We start from the raw sequence: 19,669 nt of genomic DNA on the forward strand, positions 1-19,669 counted from the left end.
CCAGGCCAAGAATCCATTTCAATAACACCTTGTGATGAAATCCTGTGTTCTAAATTACATTTCTGCCAGCCTAGACTGTCTCCTGAGCCAAGCAATGATCACAAAGTTCAAATGTATTTTTTTCTTGTTCAAGTTGGGATGTTAAAAAGAGAACAGATTTGTAGCTTTCTATTACTTCAACGGCAAATTTTTCCTCTGTTGAGAACGACTCACCTGTCAAAATGGTATAAAACCCAGGGTTTTTGTGGGAACCAGCTAAGCAGAGCTCTCTATTGTCTTCTTCCTCCTGACAACCCAAAATTTCAACCTCTGAAAACTAAAGTTTTTATTTCATCTATGAAGCATTTGTATCTTATTTAGTTAATAGAGGATAAAACAATGTTTGAAAACTATCTAATAAGATAACTTAATAAAGAGCTCTTTAAAATATGTCTTAAATAATTCAAATTGAATAAAAAGTCTTACTTATAACTGAATAACAGGTTTGTTATTCAAGACAAACCTGAAATGTAACATGTTATGTTAAATATTGGTGACTCTTGGGCTATCGAGATTGTGTAGTATGGAAGACACTTGCCTTGTATGCTGTTAATCAGGTTCAATTCCCACATGATGGTCCCCCAAGCACCACCAAAAGTGATACCTGAGGATCAAGCCAGGAGTGTGACCTGAACATCACTAGGTGTGGGTCCTCCATCCCCCAGTCCCCAGTCAATAAAAGGCAATTCTCAAAGTCATCTGTCACTGTCCTCCCGTTGTTCATCGATTTGCTCAAGCGGGCCCAGTAACATCTCCATTTTGAGACTTATTGTTTCTGTGTTTGGCATATCGAACACGTCACAGGGAGCTTGCCAGGCTTTGCCGTGCGGGCGAGATACTCTCGGTAGCTTGTCTGGTTCTCCGAGAGGGGCGGAGGAATCGAACCCGGCTTGGCCGGGCTGGCTGCGTGCAAGGCAAACGCCCTACTGCTGTGCTATTGCTCCAGCCCTCTCAAAGTCATGGACTTCAAAAAAAATTTAAATATTTCTTGAACAGGAATAAATCTAAAGAAAGTCTGGCTAGTGGAGATGTGTGAGTATGTGCGTTGGAGTGGGGTTTGGGGTAGGGATGGAGTAGGAGTTACGCTCTGTTGCCAATTTACAGTCTTTGGAGAGTCAGAAAGAACTAAAGAAATTAAGAAGTAAAAGACAAACTTTTAATAAAAATCTTTATTTTCATATTATTTGTGAAAAATACATCAAATAGTTAAACTTCTCCATTCTAAGACAGAGAAACTTTAAGTAACAGAAATTAAACAAGGCATTATGCCTTACAAGGAAGACATAAAATGTCTCAGGGATTAATAAAACTTCGCAGTTTTTAAAAATTTCAACATTCGAAATATTGATGGTTTCAATAAATAACTGATATTCTTCTCAACAGTACAAAACACCTGTGATGACCATCCCTTCCCAGTCGCCATTTTATCATCCAGTCTCTACCACAGTCGAAGATATAAACTTTCCTCCTCCCCCCAAAGTCTGTATAATGAATGAAAAACATTTAAAGTGCCCAATATACAAATTAAATAACAGGACTGAACTGATTTAATATAAAAAAAACTATAAATATCAGTACAGGGGCTGAGGAGATAGTTCAGGAATTGACCAGGGTTTGGAGCCAGGCATTACAATGCATTCCAACACACTCAGATGTGTCCTGGTTACCCAAGGGATTTTGGAACCCCAATACTGAATCTTCCAATCTGGCCAAACAACAAGGAATTGGACCTGGGCCCCCTGAACACTGTTTGATAACAAGACAGTAAGCCCACCCAAACAGCAAATCACCAAACACATTCACATCTTTAAATTAGAACATTAAAATATAAGCCTTCATAAATAAATAAATAACCACTGTAACACATACGTCAATAAATAGAACCCTCATAAAACCTAGTCAAAAACAAGGAACAAAAATCTAGATGGCCCTGGAAACTATTCATCCTTCCTTCGGATTCCTCCAAGAGTGGAACTGAATGCGATCAGCTTCTTCCTTCTTTCTAGCTTGATTGACTTCTGTAATGAGAAAAGCGTTTTGGGGGTTAGTTAAGCGGCTGACAGCAAGGAATTTACTGCTTACACCAACTGCTGCCCTGTGAGGCAGAAACTGCCCGGCTCCTATATTCTACCTAATTAAGATTTAGGGTTCTGTGGTAAAAATCATATTGTCTTCAAAATGCCAGTATACCATACTGGACCCAAGAAAGCAAACCGCATAAGACCAACCCAGTTTAATTCCTCAACAGCAAGCGTATCCCCCTGACCCCCACTATTTTATTAAAACTCAGAGAGATTAAGTAATTCCTCTGGTGTTAGAAGAATGATAAATGAGGTAACTTTTACATTTACTCTTGGCATGAGTAAGTCTAGGTTTTTTTTGATGAGTCTAAGTGAATTTGAATTCAAGGCAGAACCATGTGACCTCAAATCGGGGCCCTACTTTTCACCCTGAGGTCCAGTGAGGAACTGCAACAAACACTGCTCCTTAATCGATAGGAGGCATGTTAGATCACTGTCCAGATCTACTTAATCCCTAAGAAACACACACACTCACCCACTCATGTGAGTGGGAGTGCAGAGAGCTTTGTGGATGGAGGCTAAAGGAACTTCATCTGGGGCCAGAGCAGATGAATAAACTTAAGTTGCAAAAACGATTTCCTGTTCTTTAAATACTGAATTTCCCCTGTCATAATTTTTAGTGGCAGAGGGCAGTATTTATCACCAATAGCTGGAGTCACATGGGGGAGCAGACCCACCAACTCACTTTTTCAGCATCTTGTCGACGAGTTTTTTAACCAGCGGGGCTTCGGGGTTGAGACAGGCTTGCTGACCGTTCTTGAGAATGGCTCTGCGGAGAGAAGCGAGGATGCCATGAGAAGAAGTCGCGCTGGGGATGCGCCTGGGGGATAACGGGATGCAAGGAGGCAGCGCAGGACCACGCGGCTGACACTTACACGACTTCGGTGCGGGGGCAGTGGGGTGCCGGGGGCGTGACCGTCACGCTCTGGATGTTCTTGAAGTGAATGCCCTGCATGGTCTCCAGGCACTGGCAGCGCAGTTCGGAGGCCAGGGACGCCCCTGCAGGGAGGAGAGAGCGGGTGAGCTGGGGGGTCCCCTGGAGAGTCGCCCTGGGCCGCCCGGGGCCGCTGAGTGGCGGGGTCGTACCTGCAGCTTGCCGGCAGGCGGCGCCCAGGAGCAGGAGCAGCAGCGCGGCGCGGAGGGTCCCGAGAGCGCGGGGGGCAGCGGGGGTCGCGGCGCGGGCCATGGTGCTGAGCGTGCAGGGTCTGAGCGTGGAGCGCGGGAGTCGGAGGAAGAACCTGCAGAGCGATCTGAGCGCCCCGAGAGCCGCCAGTCCCTTTTATCCATTATCGGGGCTGGAAGGTGACGTCGCCCCCGCCAGGGAAATTCCCGTGTAGATCCCGCTCCGGAAGGAAACGGGGCCTCGCCCCTGCGGGGTGGGGTGGCAGGTCGAGGGATGGGCACGGGCTGGGGGGCCTGGACACCCCGCTGCCGCCGCCGGTCCTCGGAGTAGCTCTCGGACTCGGGGATTTTTCTCTGTCCCAAGCGGCCGGGAGGCGCCGGGATGGAGTGACGTCATTGCTAAGTGGAGACGCGCGTCTGGAAAAACGTCCTCAGAAGCATCATCCTAGCACTCATTCGTTGGCAACTTGGATTCCCTGCTCACATTGGACCTGTCTTTGGTGCTTCGGGCCGTCGAACTTATCTCCAGGCTCGGTTTCGTTTAGGTCCGCGTAAACGCGTTCTTAACCTACAGCCGTGCTCCAGGGCTGTGCTGGGGGACCTTGGCCTCCTTCCTGGGGTTTTTTTTTTTACACTCAGTATAAATAAATCAGCACACATAAGTCGCTTGGTGCCGTAGGGGTGAGGGGCCAGTGTGAAAAGTTTATTTCAGGGCTGAATTCAGCCGTGTCGTAATCCTACACAGTTTCCTTCTGTGAAATTCTGGAACTTCCAGGGCTCTGGCAAGTCCTTGAGTGCTCAGGTTTGGTGTGAAGGGTGTTTGTTGATGATTCCACAAACTATGAACAGTTTGGGGTTGAAAATTTTTTTTCCGGGGGGGGGGGTGTAGGGAGGAACTGCACTGAGCTCAGAGCTCTGGAGTTTCTAGCTTTGTCCTCTGTGCATTTGGGTACTTTTTTGGCCAATGTGTAGTGTGGATAGCAGCATCTTTTGCCTATAGAAGTGGCAAAGAAATACATTTCTGAAGTCCCTGCCATAGAGGCAGACAGGGGCGGGGGAGGGAAACTGGGGACACTGGTGGCAGGAAATATACACAGGTAGAGGGACAGGTGTTGGAACCTTGTATGACTAAAACCCATGAACAAGTCTGTAACCTGTGTATCTCAAGGGGATTCAGTAAAAAGGAAAAGAAAAAGAATAATACAAATACAATACAAATAATAAGGTAAAGGTAAAGGCCCTCCTGTTGTTCGTCAATTTGCTCCAGTGGGCCCAGTAACGTCTCTATTGGAGACTTTGTTGTTACTGTGTTTGGCATATCGAATACGTCATGGGTAGCTTGCCAGGCTCTGCTGTGTGGGCGAGATACTCTCGTAGCTTGCGGGGCTCTCCAAGAGGGGCGGAGGAATCGAACTCGGGTGGACCATGTTGGCTGCGTGCAAGGCAAACGCCCTACCGCTGTGCTATCGCTCCACCCCAATACAAATACAAATAATACATAAAAGAAAAATACATTTCTGTGGCATATCTAAATTTTATCAAGAATGAAACCCCGCTTTTTTTTATGGGCAGACATTACCTTTCATTTCAGAGTTATGTGGATTTTTCTACCTCTGGTGCTTTGATTTCTCCTCGAGAAATAACTGCAGTTGTGTTTTATTTTCACTCCTGTTCTCCAAAGACATTTTGAAGTGCTCATTCAAGTCTTTGTGAGTCAGTAGCTAGTATTTCACTCTCAGTTTCAAAGACTCTTATTGTCTTTAAGTGGCTTGGGTGAGAGTCTAAATACAGATTGGGAAGAGGAACAAGCGGTCCATGGGAAGGGTTTGGACAGAGGGTCTCTCTCTTACTATCTCTCTCTTTCTCTCCCTCCTTCCCTTCCTCCCTCCTTCCCTCTCTCTCCCTCCTTCCTTTCTTCCCTCCCTCCCCCCCCTTCCTAACTGCCAGGGTAGGAACTTCCTGTTATTGCCTGGTACATACCTGGAATCTGCCTGTGCCATAGTTCCTTCTCTGCGTGTAAAATGACAGTGCTAGCCTCACTACTGGGGCACATTTTGATGAATAAACTTTTAAATAAAAACTATTTTCGATGACTAAGTTCAAATTTACCTGGGAAAATAATACTATACAGAAAGAAAACTGGTATTGTGTGCAATAATATTGCCCAAAACAAAACAAGGAATTCGCAGAATTCTCCTGTATAAGTTTTTTTTATTGTTTTTTTTCTTAAGAGAAAACTTAGAAGATTTTTGTTGCCTAGCTCTACAAAATGTGATTAAAAAGTAAAACACACACACATATTTTTGAAGCTTATAAATGACCATTTTGGGTCTCTCAAAGAAGAATCGAAAGAGCTATACTTGGAGTATCATGCTTCACTCAAATGAGAGATAGAATCCGGAGTTCCGATCTCCGTCAACGCTCAAGAATCAGGGACGCTGTCTCTTTTGCCAAGGTATCAAAAATCAGATGGACTGGACACGTAATGAGGTTTAGAGACGACTGCTGGACTAGAGCCATTACTGACTGGATTCCACAGGACGTCAAAAGATCACATGGACACCCACCTACAAGATGGTCAGACTTCTTCGTCAAGACCCTGAATGATCGGTGTGAGGCTCTGCATAGTCCTCAAACGAGCAGATGCCATTGGGCTACACTAGCACGAAACAGGGATGAATGGAGACATTACTGGCACCCGCTTGAGTAAATCAATGAGTAACGTGGTATCAAGTGATCAAGTGATCAAGTGGTAAATGACCATGTTATAAATAAAGATTTGTTTTCTCATTCCTCCTCATCCCCCACCCTTCCTCTACCTCACCCCTCCTTACCCCAATAATCATGAGGACAGTGCTGTGGAAAAGAAAAGGGAATTGAATTTTCTTTCAAAAGAAGTAGGAAGGGGCTGAAGACAGTTGAGCCAATGAGGCACTTGCCTTGCAAACAACTGCCCCATTTCATCCCTGACGTCTCCTATGTTCTTCGGAGCCAGGAGTGACCCCAGAGTCAGGACTAAGCCCCTTAGTATCACAGAGGTTGGCCCTAAATTTCTTCTCCTTTGAAAGGGGTACGGGGATGGAGAGACTGTTCAAATAGCCAGCAGGCACATGGGACTCCAACACTGCCTGGTGCCAGATCATCTTGGAGCACCCCCAATCCAGAATAACCCCTGAGTACCCAGATGTGACCCAACAAACAAAAAATGGGAGTAGGAAAGAAAAGATGACCCAAGAGTTATACAATTTTGAATAGCTCCTTGGTAATAAAGAATGTGTAAGATATTATTGTTGTGATTTTTATTTTTCAATTTTTTTTTGTTGGGAACACATTTTTTAAATTTAGGTAGCAGTCATCAATAGAGAAATACATCTGTCCTTTATAAGCTAATCAGAAATAAGCCATTCTTTAAAAAGTTAAAGTGGTTTTATTTTATTATTACAATTACTTGTGGCAAAATCAATTTTTTCCCCTGATTTTTGGAGCAATAGCACAGTGGGGTAGGGCTTTTGCCTTGCATGTGGTCGACCCGGGTTCGATTCCCCATCCCTCTCGGAGACCCCGGCAAGCTACCAAGAGTATCCCGCCCACATGGCAGAGCCTGGCAAGCTCCCTGTGACGTATTTGATACACCAAAAACAGTAACAACAAGTCTCAATGGTGATGTTACTGGTGCCTGATAGAGCAAATCGATGAACAACAAGACGATAGTGCCACAGTGCTGATATTTGGTCTACACCTATGTGCTCAGGGTTTACTGCTAGCTATGTTCAGAGAACTGTATGGAGTTCCCAGGACGGAACCTGAGTGGGCTGCATTCCAAGGAAAGCACCCTCCCAGTTGTGCTGGCCCTGAAGCTGCACTGGACAAAATTATAGAATCAGAATGAATGACTTTGTTGAGTGACAGAGTCGCTTTAACAATTACACAATAAACACTCCTCGCCCCAAAGAAATAACATTAGAAGAAGAATTTTGTCTTATTCCTGTGATTAAAGAGTTCAACTTCTTGTGTCATGCTTAAACAGCAAACCTCAAAATGTTCCACTATTTTGGTCCACTTGGCTTTTATTTTGTCACTTATCACTTATCACTTAACTTCCCGTTAGTCGTCGATTTGCTCGAGCGGGCGCCAGTAACGTCTCCATTTGTCCCTGTCGCGTGCTAGTGTAGCCCAATGGCATCTCTTCGCTCCGGGAACATGGAGGGCCTCAAACCGATCGTTCATGATCTTGACAAAGAAGTCTGACCATCTGGTAGGTGGGCGGCCACGTGGTCTTTTGACATCCCGTGGAATCCAATCAGTAACAGCTCTAGTCCAACGGTCGTCTTTAAATCTCATTACGTGACCAGCCCATCTGATTTTCGACACCTTGGCAAATGAGACAGCGTCCTGATCCTTGATTGTCGACGGATGTCAGAACTCCGGATTCGTTCTCTCATTTGAGTGAAACGTGATATTCCAAGCATAGCTCTTTCTATTCTTCTCTGGGAGACCTGAATGGCGTTCTCATCTGGTTTGCATAGGGCCCAGGTCTCTGAGGCATATGTTAATGCAGGAAGAACAGTGGAATCAAAGAGATGTGCCCGGAGCCGGAGGTTCTTCGTCCTCTTAGCTATTTCTTCGACGTTCTTGAAGGCGTTCCAAGCCGCTCTCTTTCTCCTGCGCAGCTCGGGTGCCAGGTCATTTGTCATGTTGACCTCTCGACCTAGGTACACATAGATGTTGCATTCGGAGATGGTCGTTCCATTGAGAGCGAATGGGGCATCAGGAACAAGGCTGTTTCTCTTATTTTGTGACATACATTTTTTGGTAGTTAAATTTAATAAAAATCTGTATCTGTCTGTTCTTTTTTCTAATCAGTCGACTTCATCCCCCAAATTAAATCAGTTGGGAATGAATTCTCTATACTGGGATTTTCCCAGAAGAGGAACTGGAAAGTTTCGTCAGTCCTTATTTGCTGAGGTAAGGACTCATCCAAAAATCATAGGATCAACTGAATGGGGTGGGGTGGAGTGGGATGGGGGATTGTTTACAAGAAGTCAACATGTAAGTTGAGAAACATGTATGACCACCAGAGACTATAGAACCATCTTCAGAAAGGTGAAAGGCTAGAGAGGGTTGATTTTACAAGTAGATTTGGGTTTACCTATGGACTATATATCTCGTTTTCCAGGAAACATTGGATGTTATGACAAAAACTAAAGGCCATGGAAAGTTTAGGAACATACATAATCATATATTGCAAGTATAGAAAATGACAGAGAAACATTGTTGAGATCATGTTGTTAAATATTGTAATCAGGAAACACATTTCCAAAAGTCATGTTGTGGGTCTTCTCCACTGGGGCCTGAACGCTTCCTCTTTTTTTTTTTCCTTCTTCTTTTTTTTCAAAGTCTTGTTGAATTTAATGATCAATTGCAATGAAGAGGCCCTGTACAGACAGGAAAGGTTGTCTTGACCCTGTAACTGTTTCCTTCTTGGTCTCTTCCTCCTTGGACAGTCTTGATGATTTCCTCTGTGACTGGAAAGTTGCTCACGGTGCTTACTTGCTTCCTTGGTCAGCCGGGAGGCTTGGTCATCTTGCAGGCTTGCTTATCTGCCTTCAGCTTGTGGATATGTTCCATGAGGATTCTCTTGATTTTTGAACACGTCCCCTTCTACTGTGAGGTACCAGCTGTGATGCATGTGGAGTCAATTTTCTTCGATTCCGGCATCCTCCTCCTTCTCCAGGTCACCTTCTCTGGCACTCGGGGCTGGCAACACCTTTGCGCTTACCTCTATGCTGGCCCTTAAGGCCCGCCGACGTCATCGAGCCCGGGAATGGACAGTCACAGGTTTCCAGATCATCAGCCCATCTTTGATCAGCTACCGGATCTGCCGTCGCGGGTTGGCAGTGGTGGTTTCGTTGATCTCGCTGGGATTCAGCCAGACCTTCTTCTTGCCCCGTAACAGAGCGCGGGAGAGCCTCTTCCGAAGCCTGATCAAACTCATGCCTTGAACACCTTCTTAAGTCCTGAATATTTTTAAGCTACGGTTTAGTCCAATCAAAGCAAAAGGATGTCTGGGGGAAAGAGAAGTTGTCACATTTTCCAAACTACAAGCCATCAACCAGAATGATTTCTGCTTTCTTAATCCCCCAGATCCTGTCTCAGTTTTGACAAGATGGAAAGGTGGTACAAAGTTTTACAACAGTTTTCATGATTTGATTTCAGGGATAAGAGTTGAACCAGTTTGGGAACTTTGCCATGCTTTAATAACAAATAACCTTCAGAATTTGATATAGGCTATCCAGACATTTCCTCTCTTTATAACACTTGAAAGAGAAAGTGGTTTTGCAAGTGATTTCCAGATTCCAAAGTTGGATTACAAGCAAAGACTCAGTTTCAAGTAAATGTTCTGTAAAGGAGAAAAAACATTTTATCAGTAGCCAAAGGATGAAACACTTACAGAAACATCTCATATTTGTAGATCTATCACTTGATGAGACTTGCTTAATAAACATCAGATGCTTATAAAATTAAGTACAAATGGAAGATTCTTTTTCTTTCTTTGCAATCCAGTTCTCAAAATTCAATCCTTAAGAGTCCTCTACTTTTAGAAAAAAAAATTAAAAATTGTTGGTTTTTTGAAGTGTACAGAAAAAATAATGTTCTCTCTAATATTAATAAATGCCTTCCTCACCCACTTACTTGTTCAATGAGCTAAACTGGGTTGTACTGGTAGGTTTGGGTTTTTGTGCCTCCACGTTTAGGTCATGCAATCACCCACCTGGAATCATTCTTAAAACAAGAGTTTTGGTTGCTCAAATCTACCTGAGCAGTCTTACTCACCGCCTGGTGCAGATCTTACAGATAGTATTGCTTTAATATTTAGAGTCGCTCTGGCACCTGAAATTGTTCCAGGCATATTTTCTTGCAATGAATTGCTTCTGGGAGAATCCCTGGGGCCACAGAGGGGAGGATGAGCATCTCTGAAGGTGCCATTGAATCTCCGCATCCATTTACTTCTTCAGTCTGGAGAAGCTCGTCCAGTGGCATCCACGTAGTCCAGTCTCTGGACATTTATTGATTTTTTTCCTGGTCAGCACCCCTTCTTCTGGTTGACAGGTCCTTGGCTTTCCTTTGGGAAGCTTCTCTTCCTCCTCTCCATCTAGGTAGTTCAGGCAGGGTGGCGCTGAACCAACACTCAGTAATATCACTTAGTCTAGGTTCAACTTTCAGCCACTCCAGTGTTGGCATGGCAGGAGACCTTAGCTTGACGGAAAAAGAAAAGTCTCCTGGAGTCCTTTTTTTTAAATTAAGAAATAGTCAGAGGCAAGGGGTTGAGATCAAGGATATACAAAGTACTGTTTGAACTCCACAAGAAGAAAACATCCAATCCCATCACAAATGGGGCAATGAAATGAACAGAAACTTTTGCAAAGAAGAATCCGAGTGGCTAAAAGGCACATGAGAAAATTCTCTACATCATTAATCATCAGGGAGATGCAGATCAAAACAACAATGAGATATCAATTCAGATCATAGAGACTGGTCCACATCCAAAAGGACAAAAGCAACCTGTGTTGGTGCAGATGTGGAGAGAAAGGGACCCTCCTTCACTGCTGGTGGGAATGCTGACTGGTTCAGCCCTTTTGGAAAACAGTATGGACGATTCCTAAAAAATTAGAAATTGAGCTCCCATTTGATCCAGCAATACCACTGCTGGGAATATACCCCAGAGAGGCAAAAAAAGTATAGTCGAAGTGACATCTGCACTGGTTTTTTTCATTGCAGCACTCTTTACAATAGCCAGAATCTGAAAAAAACCTGAGTGCCCAAGAACAGATGACTGGTTAAATAAACTTTGGTACATCTACACAATGGAGTACTATGTAGCTGTTAGAAAAGATGAAGTCATAAAATTTACATACAAGTGATACTACATGGAAAGTATCATGTTAAGCGAAATGAGACAGAAAGAGAGGGATAGACATAGAAAGATTGCATTCATCTGGGGAACATAAAGTAACAAAATAGGAGATTAACATCCAAGAGTAGCTGAGATTAGTACCAGGAGGTTTGTTCCATGGCTTGGAGGCCAGTCACACATGCTAGGGGAAAAGGGAGCTCAGATAGAGAAGGGAGCACCAAATACAGGGTATTGGGAGGATCCTCCCAGGATGGGAGAAGCATGCTGAAAGTAGACTATAAACCAAACATGATTGTCACTCAATGCCTCTTTTGCAAACCACAACACCCAAAAGGAGAGAGAGAACAAAAGGGAATGCCCTGCCACAGAGGCAGGGTGGGATGTGGGGGGTGGGAGATGGGAGGGATACTGGATCCATGGTGATGGAAAATGGGCACTGGTGGAGGGATGGATATTTGATTATTGTATAATTGAAACCGAAGCACAAAAATTTGTAAGTCTACAACTGTACCTCATGGTGTTTCACTAATAAAAATTTTAAAACAATGGTCAGAGGGCCGGAGCACAGTGAATAGAGCATTTGCCTTGCATGTGGCTGATCTGGGGTCAATTCCTGGCATTCCATATGGTCCCCTGAGCCCCATCAGAAGTAATTCCTGAGTGCAGAACCAGGAGTCACCCCTGAGCATTGCCGGGGTATGACCCAAAAAGCCAAAAAAAAATTAAAGAATAGGGGAAGTCTGGTTGTAGAAAGGGCAGATTGTAGACTGTTTGTTACCAGGGGTCATCAATAAATTCTTATTAAAAAAAGAAAGAAAGAAAATAAACAGTCAGAAAAACAAGCCCTTCCATCTTTCTGGGTAAAATCTGATAGACTAAAACTAGGAGGTTGAGGAGAATTTACCAAAATGAAGTCAGAATGTAGATATAAAAACCTGATCTGGCGTGAGACAATTATTGAGGAAATTTTTTGTTTGTTTTAATTAGGGACCACACCTAGTAGTGGTCATATTTACCCCTGGTTCTGTGCTCAGGGATTACTTCTGGTGGGGCTCAAGGAACCTTATGGATAGCCAGGGATAAAGCCGGTGAGGCAAATGCCCTACCAACTGTAGGACCCTTCCGATCCCTGAGCATTTTTATCTCAGCAGCAGCTTTATCTCATCTACACAAAGCTCTCTTAGTTTCGTAGTCAAAGAATTCCCCTTTTCATGAAGCCAAATTGAATTGGGGTTTTGTCACTGCTCCTTCCACTTGCTGCTAGAGTTATCTTGGGTGTGGGGGGTACGTCTGGCAGTGTTCAGGGTAACCCTGGCTCAGTTCTCAGGGCTCATTCCCAGCAGTGCTTCAGAACCATTTACCATCACTGATTGAACCCGGTGGCCCCTATAAGCAAAAACATGCACTCGGACCTTTGCGTCATCCCCCTGCCCCCAGCTCTGGGCTAATCATTTGACTGATAACAGCAACTCAATTCGAATATAATTTTCTTCTTTTCTCGTTCGTTTCACCTTTTATTAAGTTTGAATGAGGTAAAAACCATGACAGGCAGCTCTTGTGATTTTTGATGCACTAGGGAAGTTGAACAAATAAGCAGAATATTTTGGAATATCCCAGTAAAATCAGATATGAACTATGAAAAAGAATGAGGAATTAGAAAAAATGCCTACTCTACCTCTTGGGTTTTTTTTTTTTTTTGGAAGGGGGTGGCAAAGGATATGGAGCTATACCCCTGTAATGGTCAGGTACTCATCCTGGCTCTGTGATCAAGGGTCATTCCTGGTAATGCTCAGGGGAAAACATGCAATGCCCGGGGTCAGCCACGTCCAGGGGAAGTCCCCTAACCCCTGTGCTGTCTGTTTGCCTCATGCTTACTCATTTCAATCTTAAGAATAAGGAACTCAGGGTCAGGAAAATAGCAGAGTGCGTAAATTGCTTGCCTTGCACACAACCGACCTGAATTTTGCTGGAGCGATAGCACAGCGGGTAGGGCGTTCGCCTTACAAGCGGCCAACATGGCCGACCCGAGTTCGATTCCTCCGCCCCTCTCGGAGAGCCCGGCAAGCTACCGAGAGTATTCGATATGCCAGACACAGTAACAACAAAGTCTCCAATGGAGACTTTACTGGGCCCGCTCGAGCAAATCGACGATCAACGGGAGGGGGCCCCAAACAACAACAACCAAAAACAAAAGAACACAATAACAACAACAGAAAGAAGAGTTCTAGGTCAGTTTGGAACAGGAAGGTTCATAGATGTTCCAGAAGAAGGCTAAGGTGAGCAAAACTACAGCAATCAGAAAGAGCTGGAAGCGGGAGGGGGCTTCCTTGAGGAGAGGGGAAGGACTGAGGCAAGGGAGGGGGTGACACTGAGAGGGGACCCCTGTTCCCAGAGGAGTCTGCTTGTTGGTCAGCTTTAACATTGCCTCCAGGTGTTCTCAACGCTCTGTTGTATGAACACACTGTGACATTTATTGGTTGCCTACCATGAGAGGGTTAAAGACCGGGGGATAACCTAAAGGATTGGGCTGTGTGAAGAAATGAGGAAAAAGCCATAAATTAACCTTAGAAGACAGTTATTAGACAGATATGAGTCAGAAAAACAGTATAGGGTTTAAGTGCCTGCGTGTGGCAGGTTTTGCTCCATGGCACCACATATGATTCTCTGAGCACCACCAAGAGTAATTCCTGAGCACAGAGCCAGAAGTGAGCCTGAAGCAATGCCAGGCATACCTAAAAACTCTCACATGCCCAACAATAGACCTCTACCACATACAATAGGCTATATAAATGGTCAGTTTTGCAAAAAACATCCAGAATGGATAAAACTAAGCACCAAATATGAGGTTCTTTGATACCTAACTTGCATACTTCCTTTTACAATACAGCAGTCTTTTCTCTGATTCCTGTGCTCAAGTCATTCTGATGATTTCAATGATCCATGATTGTTTAAATGCATGGAGTTAACACTGAGCACCATCAGCTTCTTAAGTTTGGGCATAATTCCGAAGATTTTAAAAGAATAGATTTCAACTATAAATTTTGTTTTTCCATTTTCGTAAGATTGCTTTTCAAATTTTTGCGCATGTACTATTGAATAAATGATTAATGCCCAATAGATAATTGACTTAAAGGAGAGAGAGAGAGAGAGAGAGAGAGAGAGAGAGAGAGAGAGAGAGAGAGAGAGAATGGAGAGAGGGAACTTACCTTAGAGGCGTGGGGTGGGGAGTGAAGCTGGGAACATTGGTGGTGGAAAATGTATGCTGGTAAATTGACAGGTGTTGGAACATTATACAACTAAAACCCACTGTAGCCCTGGAGCACTGTCCTCCCGTTGTTCATCAATTTGCTCGAGCGGGCCCCATAACGTCTCCATCGTGAGATTTGTTGTTACTGTGTTTGGTATATCGAATACATCACGGGTAGTTTGCCAGGCTTTGCCATGCGGGCGAGATGCTCTTGGTAGCTTGCCGGGCTCTTCGAGAGGGGCGGAGGAATTGAACTCGGCTTAGCCGGGCTGGCCACGAGCAAGGCAAATGCCCTACTGCTGTGCTATCACTCCAGCCAAATCATGAAAAACATTGTAACTATGTATGTTACTGTAATTCAATTTAAAAAATAAATAAAAATCTAGCAAAGAATGAATCATTAAAATATATCATATATAGTATAGACCAAAGTTATACAGGAATGCCAAAATGACAAAAGACTATGAAAAATAAAAGCAGTAGATGAGAAACTGCCTTTGTGGAAATGCTTTTTGTTATAGTCATGATAATCAGTATATAATGATGACTCTGTTTTGATGCTTCCTATCTTAGGTCAACAAGATTTAGGAAGCTGAGGGATGAGTAATAAACCACAGATGTATCACACACAGTATATGGATACATATTTCATTTAGGAAAACTACAAATCACCATTAAAAACTTGACAACTGGAACTTCTCCCATGTAATTTTCAACATTTTGAAATTTGTTGGCAAAATCTTTATGGCCCATATTTGTTTTTTTTTAGAAGAGGAACAATCTCACAGCTCCACTTTTTTTTTTTTTTTTTTTTTTTTTTGCTTTTTGGGTCACATCTGGTGATGCACAGGGGTTACTCCTGGCTCTGCACTCAGGAGTTACTCCTGGCGGTGCTCAGGGGACCATATGGGATGCTGGAAATCGAACCCGGGTCGGCCGCGTGCAAGGCAAACACCCTACCCACTGTGATATCTCTCTAGCCCCAGCTCCACTTTTTGAAAAAAAAGTTTTATCCATGCAGCTGTTAGGTCTAGAGCTTATATACTACCCTCAGAAGTTGTTTGATCACTTTCTTTACTTCTGTTCCAAATGTCTTACTACTTTATTTATTAAATGTTCAGAGATTTGTTATGATAATTATCCCTAATTATTGTTTCTTCTATTGCATTTTCCTTCTATTTTGCTTTATAGATTTTGATTATATAACACTCATAATGTTTAGAATTGTTTTGTTATTTATAGTTGTCTCATTTTTATGTTGAATCAATCATCTTTCTCTCTAAGACTACTTCTTTCTTAAATACTAAAATACAAATTAGCCCTCAATATATTTATCATTAGCACATTAATACCAGAGTAATGATTACTAATGAGTAATTAATACATTAATATATCTTCCCAGGAACTTTCATGGTCTAAAACTATTAAGTTATCTGTATCATAATAGTTAAAAAGTCTTTTTAGTAGCATAGACCTTTTGTCTTATTTATATAGTATTATAACAAAGTAAAAAGCTTTGACTTAATGTTTATTCATTATAAAAATTTATTATACTTCCTTATATAATTAGATTGGAGTTTATGGTCTTGAAATTCTATCTATCATTTGAAAAAACTTTCAACTTGTAATAGTTTTAGATGTAAAAAATGTGTATCAGTAGTATACGGAATTTCATGTAACCCCTTCCCCAATACTTCTGCTTAAAACTTACATATTCATAACACATTTGTCAAAACTGTGCACTTACAATTATTATTGACAGAACTTACCATTCAGATTTCTCCCATGGGAAGATCATGGGGTACCAAGGATTGAATGGGGCTCCAGTGTGCAAAGCTTGTGTCCTTTGGGCTAGTCTCTGGACCCCTAACATGGATTCTATAGATCATTTCTCTGGAGTTATGCTAGGATTGTAGGCTTTGAGTAAGAATATCATGGCAATGAAGTTTTCCTCCCATGTCTTAGGGAGGTAACAGGAATTATAGAGGACCTGGATGAGTTCTCCACCAGTCTAGCAAAATTGTGAAGCAGGGCTGGCGAGAGAATACAGTGGATAAAGCGCTTTCACACGCCCAACCCAGGTTTAATTCCTGGCATCCCACATGGTCCCCTGAGCACCGACAGAAGTAAGATCTGAATGAGGAGCCAGGGGTTATCCCTAAGGACTGCTGGGTATGAACCCCCACCCCCACCCCAGCCCGCAGAAAGGGTTAATCAGGGTGTGCTCACGTCTGCTTGATCTGCATGGTGCCCTGCAGCCTAGAAACTGGGGGAGCCTTGGAACCTGAATCCAGGGATATTGCTCTTCTGGGTGAGAGGAAAGGTAAGCAAGTTCCACAACCTGGACAGCAGGTTGCCGTGTGTGTGAAGTGAAGGGATTCAAGGACAAGGTGAAGTATATATAAAAGACAAAAGGGTTAAGTAATGGGAAGGTCCACAGCTGGCAATGGGGCTCTAAGGAACAGTCTTTCCTATCAGGTTTTGCAGTAGGGAATTTTATGGATTTACTAAGGTTGTGACATATTCTTGAGAGGGATTGGGATAGTATAGTATGATCTAGGTGGGTCCGAGATAATGAAGATGTCTGGAGACACTCCTACTTTTTACTTTATGGTATTTATCCCCACACCTCACTATTTTTGTTATTATTTTAGATGGTAAAAAAAGCTTGAGTTTTTTTTTTTTTTTGGCTGGAGCAATAGCACAGCGGATAGGGCGTTTGCCTTGCATTCGGCCAATCCGAGTTTGATTCCCAGCATCCCATATGGTCCCCTGAGCACCACCAGGGGTAATTCCTGAGAGCAGAGCCAGGAGTAACCCCTGTGCATTGCTGGGTGTAACCCAAAAAGCAAAAAAAAAAAAAAAACCAAAAAAAAATTGAGTTGTTTTTTTTTTTAATTTTTGTTTGGGGCCATACTTGGCTGTGTTCAGGGTTTATTCCTTTCTCTATGTTCAGGGATTATTCCTGGAGGACTTGGAGGACCATCTGGGTGCCTGGACCAGCCGTGTGCAAGGCCAGCAAGCACCCTACCCTCTGTTCTCTCTCCAGCCCATTTGAAATTTTCAAAAAGAATCTGCTTTTCTAGCATCATTAAAATGGAAACAATTGCATGACTCTTTAAAAACCAACTTGTCAAAAGCATTCAATAGGATCCGTATTAAAATCCAAAGGTTTATTTTAAAGAAATATTTTGAATAATTAGTATAAAAGCCAGAAACAATGATTTTTTTTTTTAAATTTTAGGGGTTTAAGTCTTAGGACTCTCAAGGTAGTTGGGAGGATGGTGTGTCAAAGGTCCTTTTGAGTGTGAGAAATATAAGGTGACTAGTAGGAGTAGCCACAAAGGTAGATTTAGCTACGGACACCTTAGAAATCAACAGGAAGCAAACAACCAAGAATTAAATGAAACTTAAGCAAGTTATTTCTTTTTGTAAAACTTTTATTTTTATGCCATTAGTAACAACAACAGTTGAACTTCTCTGTTGTCAGAGAAACACTGCAGAATAAACATTAAACAGGGCATTATGCCCTACAAGTAAGACATAAAATGTCCAAGGGAAGCCTCAACATATTCATGTTGAACACCTAATATGAAACAATTTCAATAAATAACAATGACATTCCTTCAAACCAGTACAAAAGCAGAAGTGCTGTCACTTTCCCTGGCCTCAGAGCTGGCCTCACTCACCACCCTCTCCTCCGCCCCTTCCTCCTCCAACACAGTGCCGTCACTCGATGTCTGGCACAATTCATGTTTCACAAGATAACTCCAAGCTCATTATCTTCAAATAGCAATCCAACTGATTATGTTCTTACAAAACATTCACGTCTTTAAATAATAATAATAATAATAATAATAATAATAAGTAAAATATTAAAATACAAGCTTTGGAAAATAAATACAAACATAAATAGAATTCCCACACACAAAATATAGTCAAGCACATGAGCGACTTTCTTGGTGTCCCAGAGGCGGATGGTCTGGCTCTCTTTCCCGTTTTCGGTCCCTGGAAAGGCAGGAGCAGTCTTCCAGGACATCACATGGAGGAACTTTTCTAATTGTTGGTGCTGCCGCTGCTGTGAGGAAAAGGCTGGTTACTTCCAGGGTTGCCCAGGAAATCTCTGCTTCTCTAAATGGGACCCGGAGGCTGCAGGGGGTCCATGGGGGCAGAACCTGGGACAGACCCACCAACTCACTTTTTCAGCATCTTGTCGATGAGTTTCTTAACCAGCGGGGCTTCGGGGTTGAGACAGGCTTGCTGACCGTTCTTGAGAATGGCTCTGCGGAGAGAAGCGAGGATGCCATGAGAAGAAGTCGCGCTGGGGATGCGCCTGGGGGATAACGGGATGCAAGGAGGCAGCGCAGGACCACGCGGCTGACACTTACACGACTTCGGTGCGGGGACAGTGGGGTGCCGGGGGCGTGACCGTCACGCTCTGGATGTTCTTGAAGTGAATGCCCTGCATGGTCTCCAGGCACTGGCAGCGCAGTTCGGAGGCCAGGGACGCCCCTGCAGGGAGGAGAGAGCTGGTGAGCTGGGGGGTCCCCTGGAGAGTCGCCCTGGGCCGCCCGGGGCCGCGGAGTGGCGGGGTCTTACCTGCAGCTTGCCGGCAGGCGGCGCCCAGGAGCAGGAGCAGCAGCGCGGCGCGGAGGGTCCCGAGAGCGCGGGGGGCAGCGGGGGTCGCGGCGCGGGCCATGGTGCTGAGCGTGCAGGGTCTGAGCGTGGAGCGCAGGAGTCGGAGGAAGAGCCTGCAGAGCGATCTGAGCGCCCCGAGAGCCGCCAGCCCCTTTTATCCATGATCCGGGCTGGAAAGTCCGTAGAGCCGGGGCAGGGAAATTCCCGGATCCCGAGGTCCACCCGGGCCGGGAAGGAGCGGCCCCGCCCCGACGGGGTGACAAGGGCGGAGAGGGGCGGAGGGAAAGGGGGGTGACATCCGGGGCGCCGTCACCCCCGCGCCGCAGGCTCATTCCTCTGGCTCGGGATCCGCTCTGCGGCTTTGCAAACCCGAGAGCTGGAGGGAGTCGACCCCACGCCCCGGCACCGCCTGCCACCGCGCCGCTTGCTGCTTGAATCAGGACAGCGCATGCTCAGGAATTTTAGGACTGAAACTTGAATTGGGGGCCCTATTTAAAAAAAAAAATTATCCTCTTTTTTTTTCATTTGATTTTTGCAGATTTTATTCTTCATCTTCAACTCTTGTTTGGAGGTCCCTGTCGTTTCAGACTCCACGTGAGTGAGCAAAGTGGCCTTTTCCCTGATTTG

General features: G+C 44.1%; 2 protein-coding genes and 1 pseudogene across 3 annotated transcripts; all 3 read right to left on the bottom strand.

The window, feature by feature from the left end:
- Window positions 1-1,231: 1,231 nt before the first annotated feature.
- On the bottom strand, window positions 1,232-3,313 carry LOC130020758 (growth-regulated protein homolog). Its single transcript, XM_056111441.1, has 4 exons — window positions 3,207-3,313; window positions 2,996-3,119; window positions 2,806-2,889; window positions 1,232-2,057 (listed from the first exon to the last, which is right to left on the bottom strand). Exons 1-4 carry the CDS (start codon window positions 3,304-3,306, stop codon window positions 2,042-2,044), a joined length of 324 nt encoding a protein of 107 aa, XP_055967416.1. The 5' UTR covers window positions 3,307-3,313; the 3' UTR covers window positions 1,232-2,041.
- Window positions 3,314-8,804: 5,491 nt separating this feature from the next.
- LOC130020570 (60S ribosomal protein L19-like) lies at window positions 8,805-9,237 on the bottom strand (annotated as a pseudogene).
- Window positions 9,238-17,837: 8,600 nt separating this feature from the next.
- Window positions 17,838-19,212, bottom strand: LOC130020753 (C-X-C motif chemokine 2-like). Of its 2 annotated transcripts, none has more exons than XM_056111439.1 (4): window positions 19,004-19,212; window positions 18,793-18,916; window positions 18,603-18,686; window positions 17,838-18,479 (listed from the first exon to the last, which is right to left on the bottom strand). In XM_056111439.1, the coding sequence occupies exons 1-4, from the start codon at window positions 19,101-19,103 to the stop codon at window positions 18,461-18,463; spliced, it is 327 nt and encodes a 108-aa protein (XP_055967414.1). In that variant the 5' UTR covers window positions 19,104-19,212; the 3' UTR covers window positions 17,838-18,460. The 2 variants fall into 2 exon arrangements, with proteins under 2 accessions (XP_055967414.1, XP_055967413.1); XM_056111438.1 differs by having other exon boundaries at window positions 17,838-18,482.
- Between the last annotated feature and the right edge of the window lie 457 nt (window positions 19,213-19,669).

Source organism: Sorex fumeus, unplaced genomic scaffold, assembly GCF_029834395.1.
Source record: "Sorex fumeus unplaced genomic scaffold, SorFum_2.1 ptg000013l, whole genome shotgun sequence".
Lineage (NCBI taxonomy): Eukaryota > Metazoa > Chordata > Mammalia > Eulipotyphla > Soricidae > Sorex > Sorex fumeus.